Genomic DNA, 18686 nt, shown 5'->3' with positions numbered 1-18686 from the left:
ACCCTTGTTAGGCAGAGAAAGCTGAAAGTCTTTGATGTTCAAAGTCATTGAATTGATTTTTGTTTTCTTTTCTTAGACTCTTGCATTGATGTAACAGATAAGCCCTCCTGATTCTGCACATAGAAGCGGCCAGCCCTTGAAATTGGCTGAAATTCTCCACTGCAGACAAGCCATCACCCTTGACTATCGACATTTTTCCCTGGCCAGGAAAAGAGGTGAGGGAAGTGCACCTCTCTCAAAGTACCGAGTGGACATTTGCAAATGTGTCTCGGGCCTGTTCCTTCTTTGTGATCCAAGCTAAGAACCACAATGAAAGAATGGCCCTCGATGACCGTTGCCGTCCTCGTGGGACTCACAGTCCGCTGGGCAGTCTCTCTGAACTCTTACTCAGGTAAGGTGTGCTGACGGCTGTAAAAATGTAAAATGCTCTCTTCTTAATCTCTTTGGTAACAGTTTGCAAATTCAGAGAATAGGACACAAAACATTTAGGTCTCACTGATAAAGTAAAAAAATCGTTCCTGAATTTTCTTTGGACCATTTAATGGGATCCTGCTTCCTCTTTTTGGCTGAGCCCTTAATTGGGTATAAAGCAGATCCGTGTTGCGTGGTGCCAGGGAGGTGCAGTGGGCTGTGGTGGTGAGGGCGGTACTTCCCCTGGGCGGACCCTGGCCCCTGAACCATAAGTACAGGACGGGCTGTCTCAGGACAGCGCCCTGTACCACCTGTGTCACATCACCGCCTGGGGATGTGTTTCTTACTCTGTCAGATAAGAGACTGAACCACAGGTTCTATGCTCCCCTCCAGCTCAAAACCTGTAAGTTGATGCATTAGCCAGAGCCAGGCTGAGCATGAGGGTTCACTGGCAGAATGAATAAGCAGGAGTTGGGCAGCAGTGATCACAGGCAGAGCAGGATCCTGGCCTGGGTGCCCGTCCCCTTCCCTCTAGCTTGTGTGTGCCCCAGTCTTTGCTGTCTGAGCGTCTGAAGGGGTGGGGACGCCCCTCCCCTCTGGGAGCTCTTTATTGCTACACAAGCTGCTCCTGTATTGCTCATTGCTTCCTGTCCACCCACTTTGGGGCAACCCTTTGGGTGTCCCCCAAAGTCCCTCTTTTTAGCTTCTGCAGCCTCAGCCGGAATGTGCCTGGCTGCCCACGTGGTGGGGAGCCATTCTATAGGGATGGACTTTCCCTACCAGGTGAGAGAGCTCAAGGGGCTTCCTCATTTCCTCTGGTCGTCCATTGGTCCCTTTCTGGTGCTTCGTCCTTCTGTGGTTTCATTTGAACTCTTCACAAATGTCCATGGAGTCAAGAACTTAAAGCAACCTCAGGTCCTGGCCTGCCATGGGCGTTTGATCAGTTGTAAGAAAGGAAGAAAAATGAATGAGCAGAGTAGAAGATGTTGCCAACAGCAGCTCCTGTGCCTCTGACCCGCCTCTTTACCTCAGTATCACCTTTAAAATTCTCCAGCTGGTCCTTGGCAGTGAGCTCATATTCTCCTGACCTGCCAATAGTGTCAGTCTCTGCCTGAGGAGGGATGGGCAGTTCCTGGTGGCCTTCTTAGCTTCATGTTATCAGAGCTGAGTGGGCTGCGGCAGGGGGTTCAGGGTAGGGGTTGAAATTTCACTTAGTTATGTCTGTGGCCCATGGAATGAAGGCCCGAGTGGAAGCTGGCTGTGAGGGAGATAGACTATGTACTTTTCCCCTGTGTCCTCCCATAGAAAGGACTGGTTTCTCTCCGATCTTCTGGGTTCTCAGGGCAGTTTCTTAGCTGCCTTAGGGTACTGGATTTCCCTACAGTTTTTCCATTTTGCTGCCCCAGAAGGATACGGCTACTGCTTGTCTTTCCTGTTGGAGTTCATCACAACGCAAAGGGGCGTTTTATTGCGTCCCAGTATTTTGCTTTATGCGGATCTAACGCCTAGTATTCCATAACACTTTTTCACTGTCATTGTCTGATGCGTTTTAACTTCAAAACCTCTGGGAAGTCTGGATACCTGCTTTTCTTGGTTCTTAGTCATTTCATTGACTTGACGCGAGTCTCCATGTTTGACAGAAAAGCATTTATTCTGTCATATTAAGAATCTGCTTGTGAGTTGATAAGGACTTTTTAATAATTAATGAGCAATCATGAGGTCAGCGATCTTTTTCTTATGGGCGCTTATGATATGTAGCATGGTAAGGCTACTCTTTGCCCACTCTGAATTAAAGCCCACCTTTTTTAATTACTATCATGTATTTCCTTAATGCTTGCTTTCATTTACTTTGTCATGTTTTCAGACGACGATTGGGAAGCTTGTGGGTTAAATTTCCTTGGAAACTCCTTTCTTGTCCAAAAATCAAGTATGATGGCAGAGAGAAGAAAACCTCTCATTTATATTATCTTTCTAATTTACTCTCTTCCATTTTTGATTTCAATATGCCATCTGTGGTTACCCTCTGTTCTCTCTGAACTGTCTGAATTTTTCAGATTACCTGTTGAGTAATCATTTCTTTTGACCCTTGTCACAAATAGCCAGCAGATAAAAGTTCCAAAAGTAGTAGTCTGGTGGGTCCTGGCATCTTGTAGGGTCCTGGAGCCTCAATGACAGGGTCACAAGCCACTAAAGTTGATTACATAGTTATAATCTCTCCTAATTATTTCAATTCCTGTATTTTACATAATGGCCACTGGTTAGTGCTTACCATTTAAAACATTTTGGGAAAGAAGCAAGCATAGATTAAGCAACTGTTGTATACCAGGCACAGTGCTAAGGACTTTATAAATTGAATTTCATTTGATCCTTGTAACAGTTTTGTGAGGTACATTTTACAAATGAAGACTGAGGCAAACAGGTTGAATGACTTGACCAGGATTACACAACTGGTGCCTGAGGCTGGATTTGAACTCAGATCTTCCTGATTTCAGGCCTGGCAGTCTTTCCTGTGCCTTGTAGCTTCCTTTAGAATAATTTGTGTTACAGGTATGATAGGCAGTGCTCAGTTGATTATTAATTTCCCTCCATTTATGTTTACAGTATTTCCACTCTCCCTAAAGGTATTAGATTTTATTGCAGATGTTTTTAAGCCAAATTCTGCTCTGTGAGAATGTAAGATTTTCCTTTTTAAGCCATTATCATATGTTATATTTGCAGCCAAGGCAAGTTCTTGTCTCTTCAATTTTAACATAATTCTGCATAACACAATAATCAAAATATGAAATAAATATTAAATGTGCCAAAAACAGCTTTTTTTTTGAGAATAAGACTAGATACAAAGCTGAAGCTATAGAGATACCCAGTACTCTATTTTCTTTGTCTAATTCTGAATTGAGTGTAAATGAATTTGTGGAGTTGATCACAGCGGTAGGAATCCTTTTTGCCCTTCCCAAGGGAAGCTCCCTTAGGTACAGTTCGGTTGTCCTTCTGGGTTGGTTTAAGGGCACTTTAGCAGTTTAAAAAAACTTAAGTACTAATTTCATAGCCAGTGTCAGCTGAATTTATTGAACTAGGTCAGACTCTGGATAGAAACTTGTTTCTCAAGCCTAAAGAGAGTCATTAGCCATTCTTCTATTTGGTAGAGAATGGTGATAAATTCCTCCACATTGGCCGCAAGTCTAGAGCAATTTGGGAAAATCTGGATACTTGGATTTTGGGGGTCTGGGAGATTGTGTAAGATCCATTTTGACCTTAGGTCCTCAACAAGCTGAGAGCTGCAGAAAAGGGATATAGCCTTCTTAAATGATAGAAAGATTATAGAAAAATGTTGATAATAATGGATAATTTTATTTCTGTATAAGAAATGTAATATAAAATTACCATCTGTCACTTATTTCAGGAATAATGTCATTTGTGACTAGTCTGTTTTTTGTTTCTCCTTCAGATTCAGTTTGGTTTTGAAAATATTTTTTTCAGTGTGCATTAATCTATAGTATTTATAAATTATAAAATTATAAAATACAGAATGGTGAAGAAACTTTTAGTTTTGTCGAGATGATGAAACTTATGTGAAATAGCTCAAAGAAAATCCAAAACAGCCTAAGGACCAAAGTGTGTGTTAGAGACAAACGCTGTTGTGAGTTGTGAGTAAATGGGACCAGTTGCTGTTGGTTATTGTCATCAGGCTGGTATACATTAGGGAGGCCATAAAGAAGCCAGAAGGATTTGGGCACTTTCCACTTGCTTTTCTCAAAACTCAACTCCAAATTTCTTTTGGGAGAAGGCTGAGCTCAGGAGATGAAGCTACAACTTTTTCAGCTTCTTTTGTCCTCCTCCCCCCAGCCTTCCAAAACAGTTTCCCAGAAGTAAAAGTCACATTTTTAAGGAGACAGCAAGGGCTCGAGTCTTTTGTTTTCAGCAGCCCTGGAAGCACACGCCTGGCAGGAGGTAATCTACAGGATGCTGCCCTTGCTGGAAGCACCCGTCCAGCTCTTCCTCTGTCTTGCCCTTCTGCTGCCAGCACACCTTTCCGACTAGAACACCAGAGGCCCTGCTGCTCCCCCTCTCCTTTGTACCCATGGCTCCCAAGAACTGTGGTCGGAGAAGCACTGCTATTGTCTCAGACTGGGGACCTCCTTCGGGAGTGCCCATCACCCCTGGATGTGGATGTGAGCTCTCCCAGGGAAGGAGCAGTTTCCTTTTTTGTGCTTGTGTGCCTGTGCTTAGCATAAGCTGGGCACATTCTCTTGTTTTGCAGTTGTCTGACTCTGTCACCCTGTTTGGGGCCATCTCCTTCTCTAGCTCATTTTACAGAAAAGGAAACTAAAGCAAACAGGGTGAAGGGACTACCCAGGGTCACACAGCTAGTAACCGAGGCCAGATTGGAACTCATGAGTAGGAGTCTTGGCTCCAGGATGGGCTCTGTTCTACTGCCCTCTCCCTGCCCAGGTTCGGCATACAGTAAGTGCCAAAGCATTTATTCAGTGCTGTGTGCCAGGGGCCATGTGGAGCCCTGGGGATGAGAGCCCTGCCTTTGAGGAGCTGACATTGTGATGGAGATGGCCCACCTCAGAGGGAAGGGACAGGAGTGGCTGGGGATCCTTTCTAGGAGTGATACTGTCGCTGTGGTCGAGGCTGCTCACGTGGGCAGGAACATCGAGGTCACGCTCAGAGTCTCCCTGTGTCTGCTCGGTGATTGCCACTTAGGGCAAAGAGTATGTGTGTGTATATTAGAGAGAAAGATGTCTGAAGATTGGAAAGATGGCAAGTGAAGGACTGGGGAATTCTGGGTTATGAAAGATTTTGAATGAAAGAGAAAATGTTATAATTGTCCTGGAAGTGATTGGGAGAACTGGAATTTATTGAGAGAAGGAGGAAGGGAAAAAACCCACTTTGACCATTTAATGGCCAGGGAGAGACTAACATACAGTAATGTAGGTGTGCCCTAGCGTGGCGGCAGCAGCAGGAGAGAAGGGAGCAAAGATTAGTGATGTTATAAAGGTAAATTTAACAAGATTTGGCAACAAATTAGATATGGAGAATGAGATAGTAAGGAGTGAAAGACAGCACTGTGGTTGTGAGCCAGGAGTACTGGGAGGGCATTCAGTTCTGGTAGGGAAGTCTGGAAGGTTTAGGGGAAAGAGAATGACTTCAGTTTTGGACATTTTGAGCTTAAGGTCTCTACTGGGCATCCATTTCAAAATATCTGAAAGGCAGTTGGAAATCAGCAGAGAACTTAGGGCTGGATCTGTAGATTTGAGAATCATTAGCATAGACATGATAATTGAATTGATGGGAAATGAGGAAATCACCCAAGTGAAATTATGTAGAAGGAGAAGAGAAGATGGCCCAGGAGAGACCTTGATGAAAATATTACAGAGGGAGATTGGTTGGATAAATTGGGGGAGAGCCAGGAAAGAACATATCCTAAAAACCCAAAGAAGCAAGAGTGTACAGCGATGTCAGAGGCTACAGAGAGAGAGGTCGATGAGAACCGAGATCATTGGTAGCTTCAATGGAATATGAGGTTGGAAGCTAGACTCTAAGAGTTAGGAGAATGAGAAAAGAATTGGAAGCACATAGTAGGTACTTTATGAATGTGGATTGGTTGATTCATGTGGTGCCCCTGAATAATAACACTCAAGTGGTCTGTGGATCATCTAGACATTCAAAGAATCCAAAACCCCCCACGTGCCTAGAGTTTTGTAGCCACTATTCGGCGTTAACTACCTTTAGAAGCAAAAGCTCATGACATAGGATTTCCCACGGGTATCAAAGTAAAGAAATCAGAAGGTCGGTCGAAGTGGTCGTAGTCATTAGCGTGAGAAGGTCCTGTCTGTTCCTTCTAAGTCAGAAGAAATCGATAAAGATGGTGGAGATTGTTTCTTTTCCTAGGTCTCAATAAAACAATGCATCAGTGCTTCAGCCTTTCATTTAATTTTATAGAAATGAAGATATAATTCTCTGTGTCACAGAAATGAGCACTCTCCGCTTCAGATTTGTTCTGTTAGTGCCAGAGGGAAGAACTAAAATAGTAGTTAGGGTAGTGACAATGAGACAAATTCAGGATTGAGTTCTCCCCAAACGCCATCCCTCCCTGGGGGGGCTGAACCCCCCAAACTAAAGGCTTCTAAGCCATAACTATCAGAGCAGGTTGGTGGGTTAGATGGCTCTGAGGACCTTTCCAACTCAGAAATCTTGGGAGTCTCAGGAGGAGGACGAGGCAAATGAAAAGAAATACATCTGTTAGTTTTTCTAATGAAGAAAAGTATATCTTAGGGGGAAGGCATGAGAGAGGGCCCTAAAGAATCTGTAGGCAGTTCCCCATTTTCAAAGTTTGCATTCTGGTTTATAAATTCTTGATAAAAGATGTGATCAAAGAAATGAGTAAAAAAGTGGATGGAAGAATTATTTGGGTGTATTGAGGTCTAACAAGATGGTAGCTTGTATGGCCTATCACTGGTGGTGAAGTGGATACAACGCTGGGTGTAGAGTCAGGAAAACGTAAGTTCAAATTTAGGATACAAGTGGTGTGACTCTTTCTGTCTCAGTTTCTTCAACTGTAAAATAAGGGTAATAATAGTTACCCCACAGGATTGTTGTGAAGATCAAATGGTATAATATTTGCAAAGTGCACATGATGGGAATTTAGTAAATGCTTGTTCCTTCCTTTCTTCCTTCAAGAGAAAGGGTCCAAATGCATGTTGGGTGAAAGGTCAATGAATGAGCCCCACAGAATTCTTGACGGGAACACCCACATTGACAATCATAGATCCAGTATTTGAGGCTTGGAGTCACGGGCTTTGCAGTCCAGTGCCCAATTCTAGTGTGCTTTTGTCAGTCTGGGAGAGTAGTAATAAAAACAGCTCCTCAAGATAAAGGATTAAAGGAAAGATTATGCAAATAAAACTCAATTGCAGATGTGTTCAAACGCCATTTCCCTTTTTTTTCCTCCATTTTCTCTCCAGGTGCTGGAAAACCTCCCATGTTTGGAGATTATGAAGCCCAGAGACACTGGCAAGAAATTACTTTTAATTTACCAGTCAAGCAGTGGTATGGATAATTTAACTTAATCCTATTGTTTGTAGTTCTCCTGTAAGCATTTTCAAAATGAGGAAGAATAACCAGATAAATGAAAAATCTCTCCACTATTGAAAAAAATTGTTTTCTGGACTGTTCCCTGGCATGGGGATCTTCTTCTGGGTGAATGAGTAGACTGCATCGCAAAGATGAGGAAGACTCGACATGTCTGACTACAGCAGAGAAGGAACCGCCACCTAAGAGGAGACCAAAGTGGGGTGATTGATAGGACCATCTGCTAGAGGACCATGTGGGGGGGATCAAGGGCACATGAAGAGGGATTGGCTCAGAAAGGATGAGGGCTACCTCCTCATCAGGTTCCTGGAGGAGCCAGGAGGAGTCAGGGTTGATGCCGTCATGGGGTCCTCAGGCTGAGCAGCTGGGGAGACCTGAGAGGTGAGATTTGGAGATGCTGCCATGGGGAAAGAGTTGGAGAGAGTCAGGGAAGAGGAAGGCCTGCTGTGCCGCAGTGAGGGCTGTGTGGGTGGGAGAGGAGACCCATTTCCTCAGCTTGTCCTAAGCCCTTTGCTTAAACTTCTCCATCGGATCCATCTCCCTGTCTTTCATCTGCCAGGTGTGCAGAGCGGAAATTCCCTGACCAGCCCTAACCCACATTAATGGGTATATGTGCGGGCCAGTGTTTTCTCTTGTAATAGGTGCAAAGTGCAAATTTGGGTTAAAACTAATAGACTAACCCTAAGTGTGACAGGAGGAGGAGCTGGCCTTCTCTAGTCTTGGAGAGCAGGCTGGTGCTTCATCCTCATGGCCGTCCCAGAGGGAAAGCAGCACTGCTCCAGGCTGGGAGGGAGGGGTGTATCTCACCAAGGCCCACCAGGGCACTGATGGCAGCCCATTCACGCCTGCTCGTCCAGTGAGATCCTTATGAAGCCGCTTGGCTCATGCGAGACCATGTGGCCAGTAAAGCCTTAGTTCTAGTGAGGAAACTCACAAGCTCAGAGCCGCCCCGCCATGTGACTGAGACTTTGTCTTGACATCGCCTGGCCTCCTTGCAGCTTCTCCCCATTGTTCTGGGCTCCAGGCTCTGCCCTCACCTCATTGCCACCAACACACACGTAAGCCAAGAAGCCCAGAATGGTCCCTTAGAGCATTGGCCCAGCTTTGCTTGTGACCCTCCCAGCCCTAATCCTGGGTTGTAAGTCCTCAGACCAGTTGCTTACTGGGCACCACAGAGGGGGCAGACTGGCAGCGCAACACTTAGGGGACATGGAAGGTGACATGTGTTAGGCAGGGCACACTAACATCCACCTCTGACCCAGGAGGAGGCAGTTCAAAGTCAGCGACCCCCGATAAGATGGCACCCCAGACCACAAGCCCTGTTGGCAGCCCCTATCATTATCAGGGAGAAAGGGGAATGACATCCTTTCCCCAACCAGCTGCCAGGTGTGGGCGGGGATCCCCAAGATCTACAGGAATATAATGGCACCCTATCAGGCCGCTGCCATGCTACAGAAAGAACCCTAATGCCTTAAAAGTTGCCATAATCCTTGTACCACTCACCCCCTTTCCCACTAGCCATAGCGACTAATGTTCTGGAAAAGAAATCCCCTTCCCCCTCCCAAGTCCTTGGCTCCGTGAAGTGGTTCAGCATTGCAGATAAATGGGATTTTCTCAGTGGAAATAACATTGCAGAAAATGCATCTGCATCGTCTTTCCTGTGCAGTAGTTCTTCCTATCTCTCTGGCATCTGGACCCTTCTAAGCAAATGGTCTCCCCTGGTAGAACTGCTTGAGGCCAGGCTTCTTTTTGTCTACCTAGGACTTAGCACCATGCTCGGCACATAGGAAACCCTTTGCTTTTCATTCATCCTTTGTTCATCTCACCATCCCATGTTGTTTCAAGGTCATGGGCCCAAAGGAGGTTTTCCTGAGTGATAGCCTCTGCTGCTGTTTAAACTGTGGCCATTTTGACCACTTGATACTAGCAACTAGAATGGTCATAGTAAAGTAAAAGGAGTCTTATGAGGGATTTGCAGAATATTCAGGTACAGTTAAAAGAATAAATAGCATCAGCACGAACAGTTTTGAATGGTGAGCTCAGGAATAGAGATGCAGCTCAAAGAAATAAGATTTATTATCAGTTGTTCATAAGATACTTTAGGCAGCTTATGAGGAATCCAAGAAATATCATTTATTGTAATAAATGTCAAAAATTTTCTGCCTCTGAGTGGATAGCCTGGAAAAGCCAAGAACATGCCTCTGGCAATTATGAAAGACTAGTCAGTTTGTTCCAGAGTCTTATTTAAAGGGTCTTATGTCTTATTTTTTAACTTATTTTCTTGAAATAGAGTCCTTTTTCTAGCAGAGAAGGTTTTATCTTAGATGCTCAAAATTATCCTGAAGAAATTCCTTTTCCCTTTGTTTTTGGTATTGTGTTTTATGAGGAGAGTGTTGATGCTGTGAACGTGTCTCATCTTACATTTGTAGGTATCAAGTTTTGCTAATTCATTTAAAATAGTAAAAAAAAAAAAAAAAAAAAAAAAAAGGTTACTTACTTAGTGGCTATTATACATTGATAGGTTAAAAAAGGGAAAGCTCTTTTTAGTTCACTAAGCTTTAGCCTCCCAGTGGGTAATTACTGCAGAGGGCATCACCATTCTCCCAGTGCATCAGGTTCCCAGTCTGGGACTTCTCACTATCTCTCCCTCCTCATATCCAGTATGCCAAAGTCTGTCAGTTTCACCTCTGTAGCATCTCTAGTCAATTTCCCCTTTGCAGCATCTCTGGTCAGTTTCCCCTCTGCAGCATCTCTGGTCAGTTTCCCCTCTGCAGCATCTCTGGTCAGTTTCCCCTCTGCAGCATCTCTGGTCAGTTTCCCCTAACGTCTCTCCACTGTCCCCTTCTCTCTGACTCGCTGCCTTACCCTGGTTCACTTACACCTCACCTCATGATGATCATGGCAGTAGCTTTTGGAGGGTGAGAGGGGCTTTCTCTGCCTTAAGGCTCCCGTCCCTCCAGTTCATTCTCTATTCAGCCACTTAGGTGCTTTTCCTTAAGCTCAGATCTGATAATGTCACCTACTAAATAAACCCCAGTGGCTTCCTACTGCCTCAAGGATCAAATGCAAACGCCTCAGTTTGGCATTCAAAGCCCTGTCTGTATCATCTGGCCTCTCTTCTTGTCCCAGACAATTATGAAAGACTAGTCAGTTTGTTCCAGAGTCTTATTTAAAGGGTCTTATGTCTTATTTTTATAACTTATTTTCTTGAAATGGCCAACCACTCTGGTATCTTTGCCAAGAAAGCCCAAAATGAGTCACAAAAAATTGAACATGACTAAAATGACTGAAAAACCAGCACCTATTACAGTTCTTGACATAAAATAGGTGCTTAATAAATGTTTATTGATTGATTGGGACATTCTTTTCCCAGTCTATTTTGTTATACAGAGTTTGGGGAAATAACCCTTCTTTCTTAATCTACTAACAGTAGTCATATATTATGTATATTATATGAATTATAATATCTGTATTATGTATTATTATATACATTCTTCCTTGAGTACCTATTGCTAGCACATGTTTAAGATGAATTTTACACACCTTTGGGGAAAAAAAGAGGTGGGGTAGACTAAAATGCTTAGTGACAAACTCATTTATGTTATGTAGCATAATTTAGCAGTTTGCTTTATTTGAAATGAAATAAAATGAGATGAGATATTGAATTCTTGGTAAATTTCTTTTTTGTGAACTCGGGCTAATAGAACATATTTTCTTGTTTTTCAGGTACTTCAATAGCAGTGATAACAATTTACAGTACTGGGGACTAGACTATCCACCTCTTACAGCCTACCACAGTCTTTTATGTGCCTACGTGTAAGTTATTCATCTTGAACGTCTTTTTTTCTTCATTTGCTGTCCCGTGCTGCCAGAGTGGGCACACCCACCCATGGGCCTCCTGGCAAAGAAGGCACACGTTGAATCCTTGAGTCTGGCCTTTGGGCCTCTCTCCACACTCGTCTCCCACTTCTCCCTTTCACATACTCTAGCCAAGAGATGAATGTGGCTCAGAGGCCTCCTCACGCCAAACCCAGCTCTTGGTCTGCAGTGCTTCTTGGGGCGGGGCTGTATGCTCTCTAGGGAACCCCCTCCCACCCTGCCCTTTGTGGGGCTCAGCAAGTGCTTTTGGGGACAGCCTCAGCAAGGGCTTTTCAGGCCCTGTGGCGACTCTAGGCCACCCTTCTTCACAGCATGATGGTCTCACAGATCTTCAGTCAAAGCCAAAGGTCTCTCGTGATCATGTTGCCTCAGAACAAACGTGGCTTATTCTCAGCATAAGCTTAGATGTCCTTATTGTGGACGGCACTGATGGCGAAGAGATCAGAGGACATCAGGACTCAAGCACCTCCGTGTTTTCTTTTACAGAGCAGAGTTTATCAATCCAGACTGGATTGCTCTACACACATCCCGGGGCTACGAGAGCGATCAGCATAAGTTATTCATGCGTTCCACAGGTAGGAGAGCATAGTGGTTTGAATTTAAGGAGAGAAGGAGAAGGGAAGAAGCATTTGTGTAGTGCCAACTGTGTGCCGGGCACTGTACCAAGCACTCACAGATATTATCTCCTTTGATCCTGAGAACAGTCCTTAAGGCTAGTTAATGGTGACTAGGTGTTTTTTACAATTGAGGAAACTGAGGCAAACAGGTGAAGTAACTTGCTCAGTCACACAACTAGTAAGTGTCTGGGGTTGGATTTGAACTCAAGTCTTTTTAACTCCTTGTTTTAACTCCTAGTACTATACTCCTTGTATTACCTTGTTGCCAACATAACTCAAGACATTTTAGTTTCCTCATTTTAGAAGCATTAATGAAGGTAAATTATTCTCTCACTTTAATTGTTTGTTTTTTAAATGATAGAGTCACATCTTTTGTAGAGGCTAAATTTTAAAGTTAGTGGAAGGAGAAAATTATCTGTAGTCAAAATTACCTTTGGATATTTCTTCATTTACCTACAAGGTACAAGATAGTACAATGTATAAACTAGACCTACACCTGAAGAAAAAAGGTTAATGTTTCTTTAAGACAGAAATTCTTGACCTTTCTTGTGTCCTGGACTCCTTTGGCAGGCTGGCTGAACCTTAGGCAGCCCTTCTAGCCTTCTCTAAATAATATTTTTCAGTGTATTAAGAGTAATTTATAGGACCATAAAGGGAACCGATTATGTTTAACTTGTTGCTAATTTTTTTTTAAAAAAAGAATTTATGGATCTTAGGTTAAGAATCTGTCCTAAAAGCAGATATCTGTATTAGAGAACAAATGAATCTCATGTGGTCATGATGGAAGCATTTGATATAAATTTTACTTTTAACTCTATCCAGCTAAGCTTTGACCAGGAGAAAGTCAGGAGCCAGGACTTCTACTCGAATAGAAGAAGAAAAAACAGATCAGTACAGGAATGGCAGGAAAACTGAGGATTAAGGCGGTCTGTACTCTCAAAGGGACGTCAGTCAGGTGCTTCCATGGCCACAAAACACTTCCTTCTTCCTGCTTTACTGGGAGATCAGAGAGAGCCCAGCAGGGACGTTCTGGCTGACCAGGAAGGCCAGCTCAGTCCGTGTCTCCCAGTAGTTCTTTCTGCTCAAGGAGAATGACTAGATTCTAGGTGGGTATGCTTCAAGGGGCCCACTCAGCTTATCAAAAAGCTCATGGTACGCAGGGCACTGAGCACTGGAGAAGGCCGAAGCCTGGTCACACCTCCCAGTTTGGCTCTGTCCTGCTTAAAGGATTTATATAATTCTCATTGTTGTAAGTTAAATACAGGGGGAGATAGTGCCACTGAATTATGCCAGTATGATGGTACTATTGGTCTTAAAAGAATTGGTATTAAATCTGATTAGATTAAATAGAAAGGAAAATGGTCATCTTTTTCAAGAGATCAGTGCTTCTGTATAGGTCAGCATTTCTGAATGAATGATGGTTATGTAAACAGTTCTCTAGTCTGCTTGGATAATGGTTCTTATTTTAATTTCAAATGATTTTTATTCTACAAAGTAGGACTCTGTGTTCTTTTTTTTTTTTTCAAGTTAGTTAATTTAAAAATAATTGTAATTTATTTAACATGCATTTTTAAAAATGTTGAATTCCCAATTCTTCCTCCCCCTAGACTCTTTCCCACTTTATTGAGAAGGCAAGCAGTATACTAATAATACATGTGAAATCCTACTAAACATTCTCATATAAGCCTTGCTGCCAAAAAAAAAAAAAAAAAAAGAGCAAGACATTTTAGTAAAAAAAATTACGTTCAATCATCAGTATTCATCGTGGGTCCTTTGGAATTGTCTTAATCCGGGAAGCGGAGTCATTCACAGTTGATCATTCTAATATTGCTCTTACTGTGTCCTGGTTCGGCTCAGTTCACTTCACTTCAGTTCATATAAGTCTTCCCAGGTGTTTCTGAGAACATCCCGCTTGTCATGTCTTAGAGCCCAATAGCATATCACGATATAAACCCAACTTGTTCGGCCATTTCCCAATTGCTAGGCATCCCTTCACCTCCCCGTTCTTCGTCAGCATTAAAAGAGCAACTATCAGCATTTTGTACACAAAGTCCTTTTTTTCTTTTCTTTGATTTCTTGATAGTGCTAAGTCAGAGGGTGTGTACAATTTTGGGTCCTTTGGACAGAGTTTCAAATTGTTCTCCTCAATGCTTGAGCCAACTGCATTAGTGCCCCAGTTTTTCCATCTCCGACAATTGTCATTTTCCCCTTCCGTCATCTGAGAGGGGTGAGGTGGTCCCTCAAAATTGTTTTAGTCGGCATTTCTCTAATCAGTAGTTATTCAGAGCAGCTTTTCGTAGGATTGTAGATAGCTTTGGTTTCATTTGAAGAATAAAGTTAGGCTGTTTATAAGCCAGAAGCAGCAGCTGAGCTGTAAGGCCCAAGGTGGTTTTTGCCCTCTGTTCTCTCTGTGTTGCTTTTGAAGAAGGACTTGGAAGTCCGTGGATCCATCTAGCTTGTTCTGTGTGTCCATCTGATCACTTAGGACGAAGGGAGGTGCCTCTTAGTGGTGGGCAAGAAGCTTTGGCACACCTCCCGAGGGGAAGGCACCTGGAAAGATGGGGGGGCGGGGCTGGCCCGTTGCAGACCCCAAAGGGATGTTCACGGATGGTGTTTTTTGTCTTGCAGTATTGATTGCCGATTTGATGATTTATGTACCTGCAGTCGTTTTATACTGTTGTTATTTAAAAGAAACTTCAACCAAAAAGAAGGCAAGTATCCAAAGAATTTAGTTTACATTTCTCTTCTCATGGAAATCCTTTTCTTGTTAACTTCAAAATGAATGAAGCTGAAGAACAGATTGTATTAGTTCCACGGAGCCATGCTACTTGTTGGAGGACAGTCTATCTTCTATTAAAGATTTTCAGTTAGAAAAACTTATTTTACAGCAGTTGTTTTAATGCCTTCTATAACAATAGCAAGATGAATTCTGGAGGATTTGTGCTCCTTTTGTATTTATTGCTAGGGGAGTGATTATACTGCACCTGAGGATGGTCTCTGGGATTTGCAGAGATTTGGAAAGGGGCTGCCAAGGAGATAAGTTTCTGTGTCCCTCTTTCTCTTTCAGAGACTTTCTTTCCTAAGACAGCCAGGTCTGAGGGGTGACTCTGAGAGTCTCCCCCATTCTTCTCAGCCTTTTTGCTGGTGGCTGCTCTTCTAGAGCTCTGCCCTTTCCATTGGAGGAGAGTGCAGTACTTGGCGGCCCTTTTAAGTCAGGGAGTTAGATGTTTAAGCAGAAAAAGAAACTTTCAGTAGCTGGGGAGAAAATAGCCCCTGAAGGCCCAGTCCTCCAGCTTAGGGGCCATTCTGCTTCATTGGGTGCAGTCACTTTTCCCTGTGCACTGTTTCTCTTTAGATTGCAAACGTCCTTTGCATACTGCTGTATCCGGGCCTGCTTCTGATCGACTACGGACATTTTCAGTATCCTTTCCAAACTTAGAATAAAGCCTTTGGGTGTTCTGAACTCCAGGCTTAGGGAGCTGCTGGGGCTGTGTAGATAATGATTGAATTTCTGTTTTGAGAGAGTACTTGCTTTGAGGCATTTGTCCTATTCACCAAAAACAGGATTTCCCAAAAGTCTTGCCATTCTGGGGTTCAGATGAATTGTGTGTTTTCACGCCTGGCTGGCCTGGAAGGAAAATGGTGGCAAGTATTCAGCTTCCTGTGGGAAGCTGAGGAAAAGTGCGGTTGCTGTATATGTGGGTGTGTGCCCAGGTGCTGGAGAACCGTGCCCTGCGTCGGGCTCCGGGAGTTGTGGGAGGCAGCCGGCATGTCCACGGTCTCCTTTCCTCCCTGGAGGAGCCTCAAAAAACTGACATTCAACCCGAAAACTGCAGGAAGTCACTTCTGAGGCACGAGCCTGGTTCCCATTGTCCCCATCTGTCCCAGAGAAGAAGCCATAATGCACAGCAACGTGATTGCTTCATTAACAGCTTTTTTGTTTTTAATTTTTTAGTTTTTACACATAAAAACGAGTTGGTGGAAGACAAAGTGCCATGAAAATAGGATGCATTTTGGTTACGACAACTGGTAGTGTTTTAATATAGCAGGTTTTTTTCTGGTGATTGAACACACGTAGGAGAAATCAGGGGTTCTTTGTACCTGAACATGTGCCCATTGGGTATGCTTTTTGTTTTCAAGATTTGAATGCACTGAACATTCATTGACTCGGTTGCTTCCTTGCTCCATTATATGAGGAGAAATTTCAGTGTAGAGCTTTTAATCCCGAACAGATCTGGGTTTCCTTACCTTTTTATCACCAGTACTGCTTCAGTGATTCATTTCTATTTGTTTCTATCTTTTAAAGAATATTCGAAGTTTTCTAGAGTACTTTATTCCACCTGAGAAATTGTGCAGTCCTGGATAGGCTTTTTGGCCTCCGGTGGATATTTTCCTTGATATAGAAACATATATAACTGTGTGAGCCTCGGCTTAGCTTTGTGGGCTGTTCTTGGAGTGTCTCACGACTGGGATGTCCCAGGGTCATTGGCATTCTGCCTGGCATTAAATTACAAACAGATGGAACTTTACCATTCTCTGCCATTCTTTTGCTTTTTGCTGGGCAAATGCTTGAAGAAGGGCCTGAGAGGAAAGGGGTGAGTATCAAGAAAATGGCTCCAGGGATACATTTGGTGCCCTCCAAGTTGAGCATCCTTCATTTCCCATGGTCCCACGGTCAGTCGTGCCTGGGGTCTCCACGGCCTCCTGGCTCCCCTTCTGATTTCATTCCCTTGTCACAGGCCACCCCCGGATGTGTGCAGTTTGCATTGTTAAAGTTTGGTCACCGAGTTCTTCCCAGAATGCAGTAAATCTGTTTTGATCTTCCTATAGCAAGAGGGAAATCTGACTGGGTCAACCCTGTCATCCTCCACTCGGTTAATTCCAGTGGCTCCTCTGTCCCCCACCCCAGGATCCAGGATGGAGGGCTCAGAGCCCCCTCCCCTGATGCATGTCTGTCCCTCGCTGCCTCCTCCAGCCTTCCTTGGTTTTCTTCGAGTCCCAGCTGTGTTCCTCCTTATTCTCTTCTTCCTTTCTCACCTCTGGTCACCACGCCTTGGAGCATTATGCCGTATTGTCTGCCTCAGCCTGGAACAGCGGCCTTGATGTTTTGTCCTCGGCCTCCAGGTTCATTATCCAGTTGGCAGACTTGGTTCAGTCAGCTCACTTGGGACTAGTTCTTGCTAGTGTCTGAATCATTCTGGCTTTTAACGGGTTAAATCCTGAGATGGACACTTTAGAGGAGACAGAGAAATGGTTTTCTAGGAAGAGGGGCTAGGTCTTTGAACTGAGGTTCATACAGTAAAAAGAGGGAGTTTGGGGTAAAGGAATCTGAATGATGAGTGGAACCAAGGCATGGAAATGGGGGCCGCAGGGAGGGAAACAACCATTTATTATGGGCCTACTATGCGCCAAATACAGTCTCATTTGGTAACAAAAGGGGATAAGATTAGAGGTGCAGAAGGAGAGATTGGATTGAGTGTTGGGGGGCAGTTGTAGGAACCCTATCAAGTATCTTAGTACATTAGAGGCTAGAGCCTCTCCTGCATGTATAGTTGGGGTGTTAGGAGCGGGGCTTGGAGCACAAGGCAGGGGAACAGAAGAGAACTTCTGAGCAGCAGGGAGGTCCATCCAGTGCAGGTGACTTATCAGGTCATCTCAGGGAAGTGCTGCAGCCTGCAGACCCCAGGGGAGAAGGTCCATCTCCTCAGGGACCACACTCAGTATTTTTATCCTGCTGATGGAGTCACATGATTTCTTAATTCTGATGGCTTCATTTTCTCTGCCCAGTTTTTCCTTTTTCAGACTGAAGCTCAGAACAATTGTTTTCCATATTATTTCCTCTACCTATTGAGAGAATATTGTCCAAAACCCAAAGATTTGCTCATCTGCAGCCACTCTAAGTCGCCAGTTTTGTGATCCATGGTGGGAAGGTATTAGTCATGTCCTCCATCTGCTGGGCTGTCCTTAGTGTAGTCCTTTGACATTCTTCTTTCCTCTCCTCTGCCTTATGGAGCTCTGCTCCCCCCTTTCTGTGAGATGTTTCCTTTAAGCGAGGTTTGCCCCGCGCTCCCATTTTTCCTTCCTGAATTCCACTTGTGAAATGCCCAAAGTACATTTGAAATGTTGGGACATTCTGTGCATCGCTATACGGCCATCCCAATCTCAAAGCTCTCCTTCCGGGCCTTTGCAGGTGTCATCTTTGGGGAATTCTGGAGCCTTGCACTCACCGTTCTGTTATCTATTTTTCTTCTGTTCAGCTTTTTTTTTTTAAATTTTTATAATTTTCATTTACCAGATATATGCATAGATAATTTTACAGCAATGGCAATTGCCAAACCTTTTGTTCTAATTTTTCACCTCCTTCTCTCCCCCCCCTCCCCCCCGATGGGAGGTTGGCCAATACACGTTAAATATGTTAAAGTATAAGTTAAATACATTATATGTCTACATGTCCAAACAGTTGTTTTGCTGTACAAAAAGAATCGGACTTTGAAATGGTGTACAATTAGCCTGTGAAGGAAATCCAAAATGCAGGCGGTGGGACGCTTGGTTTTACAGTTAGAGCTGGGCCATTTTCTTCCCCAGAGCTTCCCAAGCCCCTCTGAGACCATGCTGAATGTTGCTGCATCGTTTTATTGATAGCATTGTTTGAGTGTGAGACAGTGACTGGGGTTTAGTGGATTG

General features: G+C 43.8%; 1 protein-coding gene across 2 annotated transcripts in view; it reads left to right on the top strand.

The window, feature by feature from the left end:
- ALG6 (ALG6 alpha-1,3-glucosyltransferase) overlaps positions 1–18686 on the top strand; it is a 34551-nt gene that overhangs the window by 6169 nt on the left and 9696 nt on the right. For both annotated transcript variants that reach the window (XM_074265753.1, XM_074265754.1), the window contains exons 2-8: positions 77–391; positions 7380–7464; positions 11233–11322; positions 11872–11960; positions 14631–14713; positions 15358–15422; positions 16406–16597. In XM_074265753.1, the coding sequence (XP_074121854.1) occupies positions 310–391; positions 7380–7464; positions 11233–11322; positions 11872–11960; positions 14631–14713; positions 15358–15422; positions 16406–16597 (686 nt within the window). In that variant the 5' untranslated portion in view covers positions 77–309. The remainder of the gene's footprint in view (positions 1–76; positions 392–7379; positions 7465–11232; positions 11323–11871; positions 11961–14630; positions 14714–15357; positions 15423–16405; positions 16598–18686) is intronic.

The sequence above is a fragment of the Sminthopsis crassicaudata genome, chromosome 4, assembly GCF_048593235.1.
Source record: "Sminthopsis crassicaudata isolate SCR6 chromosome 4, ASM4859323v1, whole genome shotgun sequence".
Classification (NCBI taxonomy): Eukaryota; Metazoa; Chordata; class Mammalia; order Dasyuromorphia; family Dasyuridae; genus Sminthopsis; species Sminthopsis crassicaudata.
Note: the sequence above shows the minus strand (reverse complement) of the source record. Positions and strands in the feature narration are given on the sequence as shown.